The sequence below is a fragment of the Astyanax mexicanus genome, chromosome 24 (genome assembly GCF_023375975.1).
Source record: "Astyanax mexicanus isolate ESR-SI-001 chromosome 24, AstMex3_surface, whole genome shotgun sequence".
Lineage (NCBI taxonomy): Eukaryota > Metazoa > Chordata > Actinopteri > Characiformes > Acestrorhamphidae > Astyanax > Astyanax mexicanus.
In genome coordinates, this window is record NC_064431.1 from 7,167,805 (window position 1) to 7,187,177 (window position 19,373).

The 19,373-nt window shown below is 36.1% G+C and overlaps 1 protein-coding gene across 1 annotated transcript; it reads left to right on the plus strand.

The window, feature by feature from the left end:
• The first annotated feature begins 4,377 nt into the window (after window positions 1–4,377).
• LOC103038368 (endothelin-3) lies at window positions 4,378–15,615 on the plus strand. Its single transcript, XM_007251388.4, has 4 exons — window positions 4,378–5,634; window positions 7,328–7,526; window positions 12,231–12,368; window positions 13,718–15,615. Exons 1-4 carry the CDS (start codon window positions 5,565–5,567, stop codon window positions 13,731–13,733), a joined length of 423 nt encoding a protein of 140 aa, XP_007251450.2. The 5' UTR covers window positions 4,378–5,564; the 3' UTR covers window positions 13,734–15,615.
• The last annotated feature ends 3,758 nt before the right edge of the window (window positions 15,616–19,373 follow it).

The following is a 19,373-nucleotide window of genomic DNA, read 5'->3' on the forward strand; positions in this document are numbered from 1 at the left end:
ACTCAATCGTCCATAAGGAAAGGCTCCCCCAGCCAGACCTGTTCCAAATGCTCAGGGTCAGGAAATGAATGGGAAGATGTGATTTCCCTCAAATGTTTCCTGAGGATTTCCAGTGCCAGCAGTTACCTATCTTTCAGCTCTGGTAAAACTCTTGAGGCCAAGGCTCTCCTCATTGCAAACCAAATGCTGCTACTGGCAGTTCATAGTGATAATGCTCTGGTATCATATAACATGCATTAACTTTTGACTGAAGGGGTGGATGTTTTTGTTATACGGGAATGTACAGTAGGGCATGTACTTCATGAAATCATGCAGAGCATGTAGTGTTTGTTGACTGACTGGGGTACTCTCAATGCTGACAGAAATGTTCAGCAAGGTTCAATGAACACCTGCAGTACACTAAATCAATCAACATGAACATTGTGTGTTTAAACTGGTGCCTAAAACCAATCATGGTAGAGTCTAGAGAGACTATTTAAGCCTCTTTGTAAATATCTCTTTTAGAACAAAAAGAAAAAAAACATTGAACACGTGCTAGATTTCTTACATAACCCAGCAAAACGTTCTGCACATAGTTAATGCTAATGTTTCTGGAGAAAAAATGTATAAGAAGCCTGCTTTGAAATTAATTCTTTAACCTTTCCACCAATCCTTACAGGCTAGCCAAAAGTTACGTGTCAGTGCCAGACATGCTTTCCAATATGATTTCTAATGTAACTCCACAGTGGAGGCTTTCAGCCATTGTCATGATTAAGCTATATATTATCATGCAGCATTTTAGCACAAATCCCTGCTATCAAGAGACATATTATTCTTGGAGACCTAGGTCAAAGATTCATTCTATACTTTTTCCATTTAATTTTCATTTCAGAGGGTTCGGAAAAACGAAAGCTTGGAAACCAAACATTTGAGTCGAACGCCAAATACATAAATACTGTGAACATTAAAGAAATATTGGAATTATACCAATTGAATAATGGGCTGAATAGACAGTTCTAACCAGAGATAAAGAGTCAGTTCAACAAACAAAAGGCTACTGCAGTTCAACTTACCTCAGTGGGAGTGATTAGGTACACTGTGTGCCTCTTAGGGGGCAGTGTGGCCCCAGCGTAACTGTTTTTTTTAGGATTCATTTCCCAACGGGATCAACGTGGAATGGGGATTTTAATCCTGTGCTTTGGATTCCCATGATATGCAAGGTGACTTTTACCTTCAATCCTGGCTCTGCCATTCTCCGGATTTTGTTTTCATGGCATGTTTAACAGGAGTTTAGAACAGAAAAAAACTGCAGTTTAGTTTGTTTTTGTTTTAAATGAACAAATATCTAGCTTCTATTATAGATACACTACTTACTGACTTGCATTAATGCACTGTCATAGGTTACACACCCTGAAACGAATGAAGCATTTCCAAAATGTAGGAAGCCTAAAACTCTTTCAATGCCTGTCATTTATAAAAGGGAGTGTCAAATATTTCTTTATACCATTAAATGCTTTAATCCCAGTAAAACAGAAACTGGCATGAATGGTACGGAAACCAGACGTTGCTGTGCTTTTAAACACGTCTCCAGCTCATTCTTCTTGCACAAAGCCACTACTGCTAAAACTTCCTATCCTAGGACAATTGCAAGACCTTAAAGGGGAAATATTATGCAAAACTCACTTTTTGTGTGCTTTTGTATTTTCACTTGGATCTCAACTATGAACACCCCAAGTGGCAAAAAAAATCCATCCATCTGTTTCTGGATAAGCATTTGGTAGCAAGAATCATATGCTTCTATGAGCTGTTTGGCTGTGACAATAAGGAAATATGCATAGAACAACCCTAGCACTACCCCTCATCCATCAACCAGCGTAAAAGTGACTGAGCCTTTAAACAGCTCATTTTATATGGGACTGAAACTGGGAAGAAAAGATCTGGTGATATACAGATCTTTATGTGAGAGAGATTTTGTGCAAAGAACTTCATGAACTGTAAAAAAGGGTATAATATTAAGGAGAACTCCTCCTAAATGTTTTGTACCTCAGTTTGGCCAATACATCAGGCTAGGTCTATGTTTCAAGTCATCTGGAAACTTGTTGACAAGTCATCCCCAGGCATCTGTGGTGCAGACGACAGGAATCAGATCAGAAGCACATGTCAAAGATGGACGACAGGATTCTACAATGAACCGTCACACTGAGTTTATATAAAAAACTGTGACCAAACCTCTTGTTGTTTGCAGTGTCGGAAGATATGTTGGGAAGATACACGAGATTGGGAAGTAACTAAAGCTTCTTCTCAGATTCCAGGACACCATGATGGTTAATCATATTTGAATTGAAAGAATATTTCGTCTTGCTCTGAGACACCATGCATGAATCGTAGTGCTTTTGGCTGAAGCAGAGCCCTCCATGACTTTGAAAGAAAACACACAGCATTTAAAGTTTTGGATGACACCTTCAAATCTATAATTCTGATTTTTTTTCTCCCTCCTTTGATGTTTGCTAAAGCAGAACTCTCATACAGCGGGCTGGCTTTCAAAACAATGGCTCACAGGCCAAACTTTATAAAAGCGTTACTCTGTAAAAACCTCAACATTTGGCCTTTCACTATACCTGCGTACCAAAGCTTGACAGATATAAAGTTACGAGGCACAAAATACGTCTCAGCATAAAAGCAGTGTGCAAATTAACTCAGACAGTAATATAAGGCACTTAGAAAGACAAGACAATATAATTAGAGTGGGTGTAAATGATGAGTGTTACATTGCAGATATCCAATTACAGTCACTAAGTTCTCAAATAATGACTCAGATTGCCCTCTTTCGGCCTGTTGTGGCGAGATGAATTGAATTCGTTCCTGAACCTGTTTACAACACCAGCAGCACTAAATGAGCTTCAAGCCAAGTGAGATCGGAAATCACAGGCTCATTAAATGCAGTTGAAACGCCATAAGTAACCACACAAAACACAAGCATGCAGTCGGTTCTGATGTTTAGAGAGAAGTAATGTTGGCAGCTACTACTAATGACAGCAGTCTCAAACGTTTTATGAGGCTGAGGTGTCTGTACACTCCACACACAAGGAAACAACAAGACTAAGACAATAAATGTATTAATTAATACAGGAATCATTTTTATTAAGACCAGAACAGTAAATCTCCTGCACTTAAAACAGATGTTTTTAAAGTGTAAAGTGATTTAGTTTATTCATTATGAGGAAACTGTACCCTGAGTCCCTAAACTAATATTAGCTGTGGAAAACACACCATATGCTTTTATTTAATTACAATGGTATGACTCAGTGAATTTGTTGTGCTGTTTTGATTTGTTTAAATGTATTCAGGCTGTTAAATTCACTTTTTTTTAAGAGAAATTGCAGCTTAATAGGACACCCCATTAAATCTGGGTGGCCTCAGATTACTATTCTGTAATTGTACAACCAAATAAGATTTATATTAGCTTATTATACATCTCACAATCAGCATCACAATGTGAGCGTGTACAACAGCCACATGTAAGGCAAATTAAATTGAATGTTCAATTTTATTTGCAATATAATGCAACTCCAATACATGGAAAAAACAGCATGACTCTTGAAAACATTCTTGGAATGCATAGTTTGTGTCATGATATTATGCTTTTCAGAGGTTCATGCGAATATGTTGGAACAGTCAAAGCGTGAAAACAAAACTGCAGCCTTACATTGTTAAACATTCCTACTGAGCCTTTGATTACGATGGTTAAAGCTTTCCATTTTATTTCTATTTTAAGTGTGGAAAAAAGACAGCTAATTTAATTAAATGTTACAAATTTTGCAATATCATACAACCCCAATACTTGGAAAAACAGCATGACACTTGAAAACATTCTTAGAATGCATAGCTTGTGTCATGAAATGTTGTTTTTCAGAGGTTAATGTGAATATATTGAAGCAGTTGAAACACGCCAAGAAAATAGCAGTCCTACATTCTTAAAAAACTATGAAGCTATGAAAATGAATGTGTTTTTTTATTTGGCATTCCAAAAACACGAAGGCATGAAAACACTAAAACTTTTTTTTTTGTTTTGTTTGTACACAAATGTACTTAAAGCTATGCCAAGCCATAACACCCCTATACTGTTCTTAAAAGTATTATTTTAAACACATGATGAATTATTTTAAAACCTGTGAAATTACATAGTAAACAAAAAATTTTAAACAATTCAGATTATGTTTTATACTTTAGATTACTCTTTGAGGACAGATCTGCACACTTGGTATTTTCTCAGTGGCTTCATGAGTTAGTCACTTATACTGATTTTTTATTTTTGTATTGCTTTTACTTTTTACTGTTAAACTATTTTATTAGGTTTTGTTTATATTTTACAATATATAATCACCTTATGCAACTCTAATGACCAGAAGCGTCAAGAAATGAAGTGCAAACACTTTGTTATCTTACTTAAATAAATGTTGTTTATCTACTGGAGTGATTACTTTTTACTTTTACTTCTGCTACTTACATTTTCACACCATTATCTGAACTTTCTATTCCTTACATTTTAAAAATAGCCCCGATACTCCTAATTCATTCATCATCCAAAAAAAAGGAGTGAATTTGACTGTGGTTGGATGAGAAGTGTAAACATATACCATTCTGACACCCTAATGGTTTATACACGATCCATCACACCTGCACATGTCACGTCACACTCCAGCAAGAACATAGCAGCATATGTAGCCTAGTATGAAGATGATTCGTCCAACTAAGCTTTTTTAATATATTTTCATTGTACTAAAACGCATTCATTTTCAATAGGCTTTTGTCCTTAATGGCTTAATTACTTTTAATTGTATAATTTAAGTTTAAAACCAGTACTTTTACACTTTTACTTAAGTAAAAAGCTTGAGAAGTATTTTTAAACCCTACTATTTATACTTCTTCCTGAGTAATTAATGTGAATATTTTTTTTACACCTTTGCCTAATGACGTTGCACCTACTTTTTGATACGTTACACCACATAGTCCAAATGTACCCCTGCCCCACACATTTTATAGCACTAATACCCTACACCTGAATAGACTCCCCACTTCAGGACTAGTCATTCATGGGTTTAAAGTGGGCTGGGGCAGAGCAAAGGCAGAACTGGACACCACTGCCCTTTTTTGCCTGGAGCTAATTAGCATCCCAGTGGTCTCAGTGGCTGAGGAGCTGTAGTCTGGAAGGGTGGTGCTCGGAGCGCTCTACAGCTATAAAGCCCCATTTGCTGCTTAGAGACAGCAGCACTCATACACACATACACACACTCACATACCTATACACTCACACTGAAACTCACTGACTCTCAGCAGCCCCTGCTGCAGGATGTTATCACATGTATCTCCACACCTTTCCACAGCAGACCTGACAGCTCCGTGATAAATGCGCTTTTTCTGGCTGGGATTATGAAGAGCACACATGAGAAAAATGACACTTTTTCGTGACTTTCGACTCTTTGATCACTCTGGCACAACCCTGGAATTAATCTAAACGATATCTCTGCGATTCCCTTCTACTTTTGCTTCTTCAGCCGGACACGTTGTGTTGGATTAAGAGTGGGATGGCCAAGGCATCCTGGATTAATTTGGGCGTTTTGCTTTTAATTGGATTCACAGCTGCAAACGCCAACGGTGAGTTTCACAGCTTTAATTTATGAGGGAATTTGCCAAGCTTTCTCTTCATGGTGTGACCTTTATGGGTTTTCTCTTTAATTTTAACAGGCCTGTCTAATATATAACAATAAAGTGGTTCAACTAGAAAAAATATTTATTCATCCTCTCCAGATTAAATTAAAACAAAAGTTTTAATTTTAAAAAGTCTTCAATGCAGACCTGATTTATTTGTGCATATCAATTTTTACGTTGATCAAAATGTTATGGCTTTATGAGTATTGTTGTGTTAAAAGTGTACTTATATTAAATACATAACAGTACCAGTTAAAATTCTGGACACACCTTCTCATTTAATATTCCGTCTTATTTCTTTATTTAATTTGTTTTCTACGTTGCAAATTAATATTAAAAACATACTTTTGTAAAAAAAAAAATCCCCTGAACTAAACCAAACTAAGATAGTGATTTGGGAGGAGCTGGAGCTTCACAGCGTGAAGGAAAAGCAGCAACTATTGTTCAGCACCCTAAGCAACCCTTTTAAGATAAGAAAACTATTCCAGGTGACTCTACCTCATGAAGGCATTGAGATAAATTATAAAACATACGCTGGTGTGTTCAATACTTTTTGTTAACAAAATAATTCAATGTGTTCTTGTATAGCTTGTTATTGTATAGCTTTAATATCTTCAATATTAAATTTACAACGTAAAAAAAACACGAAAAAAAGAAAACACATTGAATGAGAAAAATGTGTGTCCAAACTTTTGATTGGTGCTGTATGCATATTTTGTCTTTCTTGCTTGTAATGTGCTCTTGCAGTACAGAAAATTACATATAAATAATAGTTTTTATTACTCTTAGAATTACACAAATTATTATTATTATTTGTAGGAAGCATATGTTGCCTATAAGACTATTGTGAGTGTAGAAGACTCCCAAGCAGTCTTTAAAAAGTCCTAAAAATTTTAAATGAACTTAGATTTAAAATCACCAACACTATTTTACACTATTTCAGCATAAAAATAAGATGCCAAGATGAGAATGTTAAATAAAGGTTAACGTTTTTTAATGTTCTTTGCTATATTGGGTATCAGGGTCAGGTTCTTGTAGATATTTTGTTACAAAGTAAATTGGCCAGTGTTAAATTGCCATCTTTAAGTTACTGTTAAATTATCATTGTGAGTGGATGATTAAAGATAAACACTGAATATGTTAGCCTAATTTAACACTAAGAGCAAATTTACAAATTTACTAAACTGATTAGCTAAAGTGAAATTAGGTGTTTAAAGATTCGTACTTTTTTTCTCAAGGTGTTTAACACAGTTTCCTATTTAAAAGATTAGCTAGGTTGGTTAACTAGGTTAGCTAAAGTAACTAGTTAAAACTCAGGCTGTAAAGCAAACCATATGATTGGAATCTGACAAAAAAAGAAAACCTGATATAGAACATACTTAAACCATTAACCTTAGCCGAAATGTGTAAAAAATAACGGTGAACCTTCTTGAGAAACATTTTATCAATTAAGTTATTAGCAAAGACTTTTTCAAAACCCTATTTTCTTACAACCTTACCTCTGAAGAAGCACTTTACTTTCACTTAAAATCCCAAATTTAGGTCCTGTTAAACTTACCTACTTTTTCCTCACAAAACTCGCCTCCCTCATCTTTCGTCGATTTATAATGAATATTTTGTAATTTTGTCCGTTTTTCAGGTTTCCCGCAGCCTTCTGAAGAGACTCTCAAGCAGAACGCCACCGCGCAGGCGCAGTCCGCCAGTGCCGCGAGCGCAGCGGTTTCGTTGCACGCGGCGGCGCGCGGGCGCAGAACGCGGAGATGCACGTGCTATACGTACAAGGACAAGGAGTGTGTTTACTACTGCCACCTCGACATTATCTGGATCAACACCCCAGAGTAAGGCTCAGCTCATAGCTACCTTCTGTACAAAACATTTTATTACTGGCTTATTTTAAATTATATATATTTTTTATATTAGTTTAATATAGGTCTTTACATTTTAATATTGATAAACTGTTTTTTCTTTATTTAAAAAAAAAATCTGCATTGTAGGTTAATACTAGGTCTTCCAAAAAAACATGGAATTTATTAAACACAGAAGTGTTAAAAAAAAACAGAATAGTTTTTATATTTAGGATTTTTAGATGACAGCTTTGCACATCTTGGCTGGATTTTCTCAGTCAGCTTTATGAGGTAGAATCACCTGGAAATTCAGGCTTAATTACTTGAATTCCTTGCCTCTTAATGTGTTTAAAAGCATCAGTTGTAAAGTTGTGAAGAGTTGGAGTTGGTATACAGTAAATAACTATATATTTAAGTAATGTTCTAATACATATTATGGCAAGAACTACTCAAGTAAGTAAAGAAAAAAATACTTTAAAAATCAAAGGTCAGTCATTCCGAAAAAAAAATTAAGAACTTTGAAAGTATCCTAAAGTGCAGTCGCAAAGCTCTCTCTGGGTGGGTAGATGGCGCTTTTTTCTCCTTTTACTCTCACTCTGATGTTGGTCAGCACAGGCATGTTTGGGCTGATGTATCAGAGCTGGGGATCCGAAACTTTCCTTTAAGTGTGTTGGCTGCTCACTGATGCTGCATTGGTTAAAAAATAAAAATAAAAATCTGATTATAAGATTAATATAGTTATATATTTATACACCAATCAGCCATACCATAAAACATTTAAGCATTTAGTCACTGAAATTTCAAGTGTATGACATTTATGGATTTTCTTGTTACAGTGGCACCTGTTAAGAGGGGGTGGGATGTACATATTGTGCATCTAGTCATTAGTTGGTTTAATTCTTGGGCAAAATATGGGCAAGTGTATAGATCTGACAGATACAAAGTGTGATGTCTGGAGGAGCATGAGAAATCTCCAAATCATTAGGTAGGTCTTGTAGGATGTTCCCGGTTTCGATGGTCAATACCTACCAAAAGATCCTCTTCAAGACAGGACAATCTGTGTACTAGTGACAGGGGGATGATTGGTCAGGGCTGCTAATATCTTGTTGCCAGATAAAAACACAATACATTTTACGAGGTCTTGCAGAGTCCTTGCCTCAAGAAGTCAGAGCTGTGGTTTTAATGTTATGGTTAATTGTGTATATTTTAAATTAACTATGTGCTGTATATGTCGTTCTGCATATCTGACAGATAATTTATCATGGGTTAAGTGCAGCATATCCTGTTATAAAGCAGATTTGGGGGTTGCTTGTTGGACGCTTGACGGTGCAACTAAATCAGACTATTGGGTGTAAATGGGTTTCCACCTTTCTTTAAAAAAAATCCTTAAAACAGGAAAGCAACATTTTTGTGCAATATGTAAACTAGATAAGAAAGGTCACCACACCCGCAGTATCTCTTTAACTCTATTTAAGACATAAACTGACATAAAATATTAATCTATTAATAGATTAAGCATTACAGTGGAAAAAACTGCAGCTTTTTAATACTAAACACAATGGCCAGACATCAAAGAGATGCTTTCCTGACAGGATGCTTAGAGAGGTAACTCTTAGCAGATGAGGTGAAGAAGTCTCTGGCCAAAGCTCTGCGCATTTACTCAGCTTCAGGGCCTGTTCTAGTCGCATGCCATATGGTGTGAATAACAACGGCGTAGCAAGGTGTTTCCTCAAGCCCTGCTAAAGCTTACGAACTTTCTAGATTATTGCCTTAGAGGTTAAACTAGGTCACAGGTCCCTCCCTCGGGTGAGACCTGTTTGCAACTTCTCGGATCAGCAGCAGTGCAATGTCAAGTTCTTACGCAATGAAAAGGCTCTGGGGCTCTCAATATATCTGTCAGTCAAGATGATCTGTGGAGCTGGAGGAATCACACAAAGGCGGTAATAGTTTGAGGGTTGGTGTTAAAACTCAGACAATAAAGGTGTGAAAAGGGCATATTTGAACTTGTGCCACAATTTTAATATTTGATTCTTAAAGCAACAATATTTAGCATTGTTACTGCTGAAATAACAGCTGCTAAATGCACTGTGTAACTTGGTAAAGCTGGCAGGACACCATATTCGTTTAAAATCCTGAAATAAAACTGTACCATTGCAGTCTGCATGCTTTTTACTTTCTATTATAGATGGAGCTGTATCTCTCAGCTTGTCCAGAAAGGCACCTGTAAAGTGTGTCCTTCAATGGTATCTCAAATTTCGAATTTACACATCCTGACATGCCAATTCTCGCATAATGCTGCTTTTAAGGGCCCACATCGTGGGATAATTAAAACAAGTTCGAAATTAATCAAAATTAATCAAAGTTTTTTTTTTGTACAATAAACGTAAAAAATTTACATTGATTTTAGGGAAAAAAACAGTAAAACTTTTAATTATTTTGTCTGTCCTTTTTAATTTAATGTAATATACATAATAATGTAATGAATATCATGAGAAATGCTTCATAATGCCTTAAAAACATTTTTTAAATAAGGGTTAATAAGTTAATAAGTAAAAAAGTGTGAGTGTAGAGTTTAGCGGTTTAGACAATTTGCCACTCTCATCATGACATTTATATTATAATTAAAATAAGTTTCATAGGCCATACAATTGAACCATGCTCCAAATACAATAATAGTTTATAAAATAGGATTGATAACTAATAAATAAATAATACAAACACCTAGTGTTTAAGGATCTGCAATATAACATTAAAGTTCCACAGAAAGCAAAGAACAATGTAGCATTGTGATACTATTGTGAAGCTTTTGTGATGCCATGTTTTTTTGTTTGTTTTAGTAACACAAATGCCTTTTCTCGTACCTCATTCCTGTTCATTTCGTTTTCCATTTGATTTCTCTTTGCCAAGGTTTTTTCCCCTGTGCCCATTGTTCGTAATCCAGCAGCTGTTTTTTTTAATATGCCTTTTTGCTGACCCCTTGTTACCAAGGGCTTTATGAGCTTGACAAAATGATGAGAAAATAATTTTGTTTATGACTATACTGGACAACTTGTTTCAGTTAATCTCTATCAGATGAAAATGTAATAATGTAATATTGGATGTAAATGTATTATTCATTTAAATGTGCTTTTTTTTTCTTTCCAATACTTGTGTCATACACTTGCAGCTAATGTGAAAACCAAACAGATCTTTCATTGTGAGAGGTGGAGGTGGTTTACTGTTTTATGGAGAGTTTAAAGAGTTTTACTGATACCTAAAGATCATAGGGAACCTAAAGATTCAGCCAGCTGTTATATAGAATCATGCAAAATACAGACTAGGGCTGCATGCAACTGGAAAAAACTGACATTGCAATATTTTGTTGTGATATACAGTACAAAACAAACTTTGGACACAGCTTAAATACAGTGTCTTTTCTTTATGTCACAATTTTCTGCATTGTAGATTGTCACCTGGAATGGCTTTCAGTTAACTGTTTAGCTGTGCTAAACATATTAAGAGTTAATTACTTGAATTTCTTATCCCTTTTAATGTGTTTGAGAGCATCAGTTGTAAAGTTGTGAAGAGGTAGAGTTGGTATACAGTGAACAGTGAATATTTGAGCTGTTGTTCTAATCCAGTCACAAACACCATCAAAAACGTTATGATGAGACTGGCTCTCATCAGCACCGCCCCAGGAAAGAAAGAGAAAAGGTTTCCTCTGTTGCACAGGACAAGTTCATCAGAGTTACCAGCCTTAGAAACCACAAGTTAACAGCTCCCTAGACAAGAGCATCCACATGCTTCACAGAGTAGGAACAAAATAATTAAAAAAATGAATGAGAAGGTTTGTCCAAACTTTTGAATTGTACTGTTTTGTATGAGAGAATTATTTCAGATATAATCATAAAAGTTTCCTTGTAATGAGCACCAAAAAACAACTGCACATATGCGCATTGCCATGGTGAAGCTAAAACTATATACAGCCCTGGGAAAAATAAGAGAGCACTTAAAAATTATGAGTTTCTTAGATTTGACACAAATTCAAAACCTCTGGAATATAATCAAGGGGAAGATGGATGATCACAAGCCATCAAACCAAACTGAACTGCTTGAAATTTTGCACCAGGAGTAAAGGCATAAAGTTATCCAAAAGCAGTGTGTAAGAATGGTGGAGGAGAACATGCCAAGATGTAAAACCATTGTAATCAAAACCACGGTTATTCCTCCAAATATTGATTTCTGAACTTTTAAAACTTTATGAATCTGACCTTGTTTTCTTTGCATTATTTAAAGTCTGAAAGCTCTGCATCTTTTTTTATTGTTTCAGCCATTTCTCATTTTGTGCAAATAAATGTTCTTAATGACAATATTTTTATTTGGAATTTGGGAGAAAGGTTGTGTATAGCTTATAGAATAAAAAAACAATGTTCATTTTACTCAAATATATACCTATAAATAGCAAAATCAGAGAAACTGATTCAGAAACTGCAGTGGTCTCTTTATTTTTTCCAGAGCTGTATTGTGCAGCCCTTATACAGAAATTAATTGTAAATATTTAAAGAGAAAGGGCAGAATGGTATTTCTAGCATTTCTAGCAGTTAAACAATTGAAACCAATATCAGTTCCTTAAGAACTTTTTTAACATTTTTATTCAGTTGTTCAGTAACATCTGGACAGATGTTCACGATTGTCTCCTTCTTGTTGCTGTGTTGACAGGCGCACCGTCCCGTACGGCATGTCGAGTTACAGGGGCTCACAGCGAGCGCGGCGCTCCGTGGCAGACTGGAATGAGGCTCACCGCTGTGTGTGTGCTCTGCAGAGCGACTCGGCATGCAGCAGCTTCTGCAGCGCGAGGTAACTCTAATCCTCATCACTTTTGCATACTGGACATAGCAGGCCACTGTTTTTATCTGGAAACTCACTCAGTGAGCGACACTCATTCATGAAGCACTGAAACTTTTAGAGCAATTAGAGAATTATCCAAGCTCCACCCACTTGCTAAGTTGGGAAGGCTTCAGAGTGAGAACTCTGGCAAAGGTTGAGTTAATCTGAATAGAAGATACCAACATTAAGAGTGTGTTAGCAAATTTTAGCATTTGCTGCTTTTGTGTCACACCTGTCTAGTTACATTTTCTGCAGATTACCAGTGCATCCCTAACTACAATATAGTTGAGTAAAGCATTTCAACATACATACATTACATTGTAAATCAAATCAAGGCCACTACACTGTAACCAATTCCTGTATTTTTACTGTAAATTGATACAGTAAATAACTTTAATTACTGATAATCCGTTGAAAAACTTTAACGCCTCAATTTGCCAGAAAACATATTGATGATCTCTGTGGACCGACAAGGCAAAAGTTTATATTTTTAGATTTTGTGTGTCACATTACATCATTTGTAAAAGTAACACTGCATTTTGAAAAAAGAACATCATCATACCTACAGTAAAACATGGTGGTGGTAGTGTGAGAGTCTGGGGCTGTTTTGCTGCTTCAGGAACTGAAAGACTTGCTGTGATAAATGAAACCATGAATTCTGTTGTCTACCAAAAAGTACTGAAAGAGAATGTCCAGCCATCTGGTTTTGACCTCAAACTGAAACAAACTTGGCTTCTGCAGCAGAACAATGATCCCAAACACACCAGCAAGTCCCCCCTCTCTAAAAGACTGTTGAAAAACAAAGTGAAGACTTTGGAGTGGCCTAGGCCTAGTCACTGACCTGAATCCTATTGAGATGCTGTGGCATGACCTTAAAAAGACAATTCATGCTCGAAAACATTTTTGCATTTTTCTCTCCTGGAAATATAAGGAACAACCTTCTAAAATTAAACAAGTATAGTAACAAGTACAATCACATGTATCCTTTACAAAAACTGTCTTTCTGTTAAGACAAGTGATCCTTTATTTTATATTTTATATTTAACGTTAATTTTTTTAGCAGATGACTTACAAATCATAAAACAGGGGATTCCAAACCAAAATGAAGTGCCCAGAGAATCTGAAACCACAGTATGGTGTGATTAAATAATTACACATACAGATGAGTACAGAAAAATATACAATACACTGTAAAAGTAAGGCAACAAATTACCTCAAGTTGTTTAAGTAAATTCAACTCATCCAGGATTGAAGTTTAGTAGCACTCATATCATTGGCTACTTAGTTGATTGTTGTGTCCTTTTGCTTTATCTTTTCAGGGGAAGGTCACCATGACCTTCAGTTCCAGAAACGCTAATCCATACTGGAAATGTCTCAACCATGCATTCTTCTGTCCTAACACCTGGAGACTCACCTCAAGGGAATGGCTTACCTCTGTCTGAGAAGGAGGAATTCCATAATTCAAAGGAGACATGAGAGGGAAGAGGAAAGGAACAGTGGATTTTCTAAGGAAGGCTCACACTATCGAGAAGCAGGATTTGATAGTAAATAATCATAGAGCGACCAACTTTAAGCTAACTCATCTCATTAGGGCCTCTCTTCTGGACCTTCGTGGCAACCTAAGCTAATGTTCCATCTCTGCACACAACAGAGGACCTTCCAGATTCTCATGACTAACAACGGATCGGTTTACAATTGTTTTGAAGCAGTTATCTGTCTGTGCTTAGTCTCCTTTACTACAGATACGTGTGTGACTAACATTTGCTATGATTGGACTTCCAAATGCAGCGTGCATGGCAGGTTTGGTTACTGAGCCTCAAAGGCAACCTGAGATTTTCAGTGAGATAGACGGTTTCATACCGCACTCTCCGAGATGACAGTTCTTATAATGCTTCTGATTAGACGGCACTTACAGTACGTATGGACTCACAAGCAGAGGCTTGTACATAAAGTAACACCTTTCAAGCTGTCAGTAGACCGGTTTCATTCTATGTAACTGTGAAAAACTTATTGCAACTGTAATTATGCTGTTTCATAATATAAGTACACGCAATATTTTTTAAATATGTTGTAAATATGGTTGTTGACTCAGTTACAGTATATTGCGTTTGTTCATTTGTTTAACACTTAATTTCATAGTCGTATATAGTCCTATTTTGTATTGACACACCTCTTTTGTACTAAAAAAATACATTTCTGATCACTAACTTGGTCCATCAGCTCATTTTGCTTCTTAAAGGATTCTTAAAGACAAAAGGAAGACCTCCTAGCTTTGTTTGTTTGGTCATAAAGGGGTTCTAAAGCATTATGTTAACATTCATTGTGCACATACATACACTGTTTTACACAATTGAAAAGATTATTTCAGATTTATTGTAAATGAGATACCAGGTTTAAAAAAAATACTTATCAGCCATTGGATTCCTGATTTTAAAGGGTACAGAATTCTACAATTAATGGTCAGTGTTTTGGGGTGACCATTCCTGCAACATCTAATATATTAATTAAAAATAGTGAAAAAGAGTGGTCCGGTATGCGCTCTTTGCGCTCTATGTTTCTACTGTATTTCATAAATGAAAAATATTAAGATAATATTATATTTAAAAACACAGTACTCTTCCACATGCTTTGTGAAGTCTCCAATCCCCAAAATCTATAAACTGTCATTTTAAAAGGGCACTAACCCCCTGATTTTTGCTGACTCCACCCTCAGCTCAAATTTAAAAAAGGGAAAAATGGGTTTAGAAGCAGAGCAGGTGCAGGGAGAGCTGATTGGTTGCGCTGCAGCAGCAGCAGTGTGCCTGATATTGGTGAGACGCAGACTGTTGTAAGTCATTATTGATTGACTGATCTGCAAACAAAAGTACACAGACACATCATCCACACCTATGGCACAGTTGAACCTGCAGAGGAGATTACCACAATAAAAGTGTTTTTTAAAGGTTAAGAAAAGTACTTCTAATGATTCTAATTGCCTAGCCTATTTTTTAGCATGGTTCTGGAATTGAAAGTAAATTTCTGTATGGCACACTACCACTATTTATGCAGCGCTCCTTCAATTACATGACCAAAGTGTTTCCGACCAAAAACTGTCAACCCACTTTTTTGAATTAATGTTCTGTTTTTCTACTTCTTTATGGCCAAGACACATATTTATGTACAAACCCATGTACAGTACATCTGTTTGATATTAAATTAAAGTAATCTATTACTATTACTAACTTTGCTGTGGCCTTCGTTTTTCTCTTGCCAGTTGAAGTTCACTGAGCACAGCCTCGCACAGCAAAACAACCAGACTAAAGAATGCTGTGCGCAATCACCTGAGCCAACTTCAACCTGAGGCTCAAGCGTAATATGAATGCCTGTCATCCATGGGCTTTACTGCCTCTCTCTTGATGCCAATGAGTGAGGGTATTATCCTACACCTAGAATTGGTTGTTGTCTTGGAATTTGCCCTGGATGCGCTCCCATGCCCTCGCTCCCGACACAGATGGGAGATGAACTCAGGAGTGAAGCATTAAAAACACATGAACCTCCATGCTGGGGATGTGTACATGTTAATAAGAGAAAGACTTTGATCCGAGTATTAAAATTGATCCACCCTGTAAGCAAGGATTAAATCAAAATTGCATTCGTCTTTTACCTGGCCTAGGACTAAATCAAATACATGTTATATCCAATAATGATTTAACACGTATTTCAGGCTTTATTTACTATAAAATTAAAATGTTAGTGACTTGTTGACTGGTTGGCTAATTTCTGGGAGAGGTGGTGGCATCGCAGAGGAAGATTTGATTGCTTACATGTTGTTGTTTGATCTCTTAGGATCCTTATTTATGGTTCTCACATAGGTTTTATTTAGATATGAACCTTGTCACAGATGTTTCTTCTAAAATTGTTTAGGAGAAACATCATAAAGCCCTATCCACACAGAATTAGTTTCTCAGGAAGACGTCTGTGAAAAATATTTCACACTTCTACTCAGTGATAAAACTCTTGCATTTGGACTGCAATTGAAAAACAGGAGGACCAGTGAGTTTTTAGGCTTTTTTCTCAGTCACATGACATCGCTTTCAGGAGCTCCTCCATTTCCACTCGCTGTTGTGTTTACATGGATCTCTGTGGAAACGCGCACCCAAAGTGTTATTACGGTGCGTGGCAGTGGACAAATAGCTATTTTATTAAAAGTAAGTTAACAAAACTTTTTAGTCTGGACAGGACTAAAATTACCGGAGGACCACGGAGTTCAGCGAAAAACAGTAATTAATTCAGCCTGTAATTTTCTCCAATTGCACAACCTTGTCATTGATGGCCCCCAGTGCTCTAATCACTGAGCTAAACCAGGTTGCAATTACTTTAATGGTGGAAGGTGTATAAAACCAAACACCAAGGCATGCAGACTGCTTCTACAAAAATTAATGAGACAATGAGTAATGAGTGCATCCTCTTGTCACTGACAGTCACCATCAATGTGTAGTTGTTTCCCTTTAATTACCTTTTCTAAACTGCAAAATACTAAATCTTAGCAGGTGAAGTTTCTAAATTTAAGGCAATAAATCTTATTTTTTTCTCTAAGACTTTTTGTCTTATTAAGCATTGTAACTGTTGCTTATTTTAGGGATAATTATCTTAATCATTCTTACTTAAAATTTGTACCTTATTTTAAGTAATTTGATCTCAAAATAAGCACAATCAAGCAGCAATCAAGTTATTCTGACTTTTTTGCTTGATTTAGGTGTTACTTCACTCATTTTGAAAGAAAATGTTGCTTACCCCATAGGCAGATTTTTTTGCTTAATATACATATTTTTGTCTTAATTTGCATATATTTTGTGTAGTTTGCAGTGTATAGAATTTTATCTGAAACATATTAAATATAAATTGATGATACCTAAATTCACAATTAAGCAAAGGTGCAGTAAGCCTCAGAGCTTTAATGACTGAAGCATCTACAGATGCCAGATTTGCCCTTGGCAATAAATGTATAAAATGCATAGTCAATGTTAAGCAGAGAAACTGTTAACAGAGAAAGTGTTAGCTTGCTCTTACAGCCTTCAACACCAGGGCAGACCATTAAACAGGTCATACATGTAACCCTAATAGAAAGCATAGAAAGTTCTCCATATTGAATTACTGTAATATTATAATCCTTTATTGCCACATTTTTTTTTTTGCAAATTACTTGCTGTAAAATGTTCAGGAGGGTTTTTTATAGTGTAGTGCACAGTGTAATAACTGTCTTTTGTTACATTTTCTTCAGTAACATTTTGTATTCAGTTTTGTGCTTGTATAAGCAGGGGTACAGTAGTATGTCCACAGACCACCTCGCCTCTGAAGAAGCTATCACAGTGTTCCAAATGGAAGTACTTTGTGATTGTCAAACCATTAAATATGTTTTAAAATTGCACCACAATTTACCTAAAGTAAAACGTGTGCAGCAATACACTAGACGTTATTATGCTTATTCAATTATGTCTATCTCAAGCACCTGCATTTAGGCTCTGAGAAAACATCTCCCTGCAGAGTCCGTCAGGGCTCAGGAGCACCAGCCCAGAACTGTGAGAACAGGGTGTTCCATTACTGTGCATCTTTGATTGAAAGTCGCTGGGGCTGGTCGGTAGGGACGTAACTCGTCAGGAAGTGTTCTTGGACCTGTTTGGCATTCAATCATGTTTGCACAAGAGGTATATGATTTATATGTTTCTGTAGCGTGAACTGGACACCAACTGCATGTCATTTTTTAACACGAAAGATTGCTGACTTTGGCTTTCATAAGGCATTTTATTTGCAATACATGACAGAGCCACAGTCAACAGCTATAATGAATAAAACAGAGCCCCCTTTTCATTCAACAGAAAAACGTTCACACTCTAAAATCTGGAAGCAATTACAAAGCATCAGTAGCACACACTTTGACAGCTCTTTTCGTGCTCTGGTTGCCTCCCTAACCCGTGGAGATTAGGCCAGGGTATTTTAGGGAGTTCTGACAGCCTATTGTCCTGGCCGTTTGTTTTAGTCAGTGTTATAGGTGTTATGAATGAAGCTAAAGATACAGTTTAAATCGACAACTAATACATGCATTACATTCTGGGAAAATATTGATTTTGTTGCAGACTGCAGAGAGAATAAAGGAGAGGAAAATAACATTCCAGTCTTTCATTCGAGCACCTTTAACTCTGAAAGTAACATGTGCTTGGAAATTTTCTGCCACATTTTCAAAGTTAATAAGAGCGCAGAACAGCGTGATATTCAAATATTTGTATTTCTTGGTTCACATGCATTTGTCTTTTGCCCTGTATGAAATAACTGGATAACTCTTTGGCATAAAGCCAGATATGTCTTACAGTAAAACACAAAAAGAAACCTATTTCATCAGCAATAGAGTAGCCTGTGAAAGGAAAGCCTGTGAAAGTTTTTTTTGCAGGTTTTCATTTATTTACCACTTTTTTCCACTACTGAATTATTTACATCGATATTGTACAACACAGCACAGTACATTTTCCACAGTAGTCCTGTACTAATCATACATTTGCCTTAGCAGTTTTATTATAAACATACATTTACCTCATTAGTGCAATTTACATTATAAATCTACCTCAGTAGTGCAATTCAGATCATACATCCATTACATTACATTAACATTACATTACATTTGGCAGACGCTTTTGACCAAAGCGACTTACAACAGTGAAGTACAAAAAGTAATCCACCTCAGTAGTGCTAGTCTGATTGTGAATTTATATCAGTGGTGCTATTCTGATCATAAATTTACCTCAGTAGTGCTATTAGAAACATACGTTAACCTTAGTAGTAATATTAGAAACAAAAAAAATACCCTAAGTAAGTGCTATTAGAAACATAAATTTACCAGTACTATTCTAACATTAATACATTTACATATGTAGTGCTATCATAGACACACATTTACCCTTAGTCATGCAATGTAATCATAAATGTACCTTTGGGTTAGAGGTA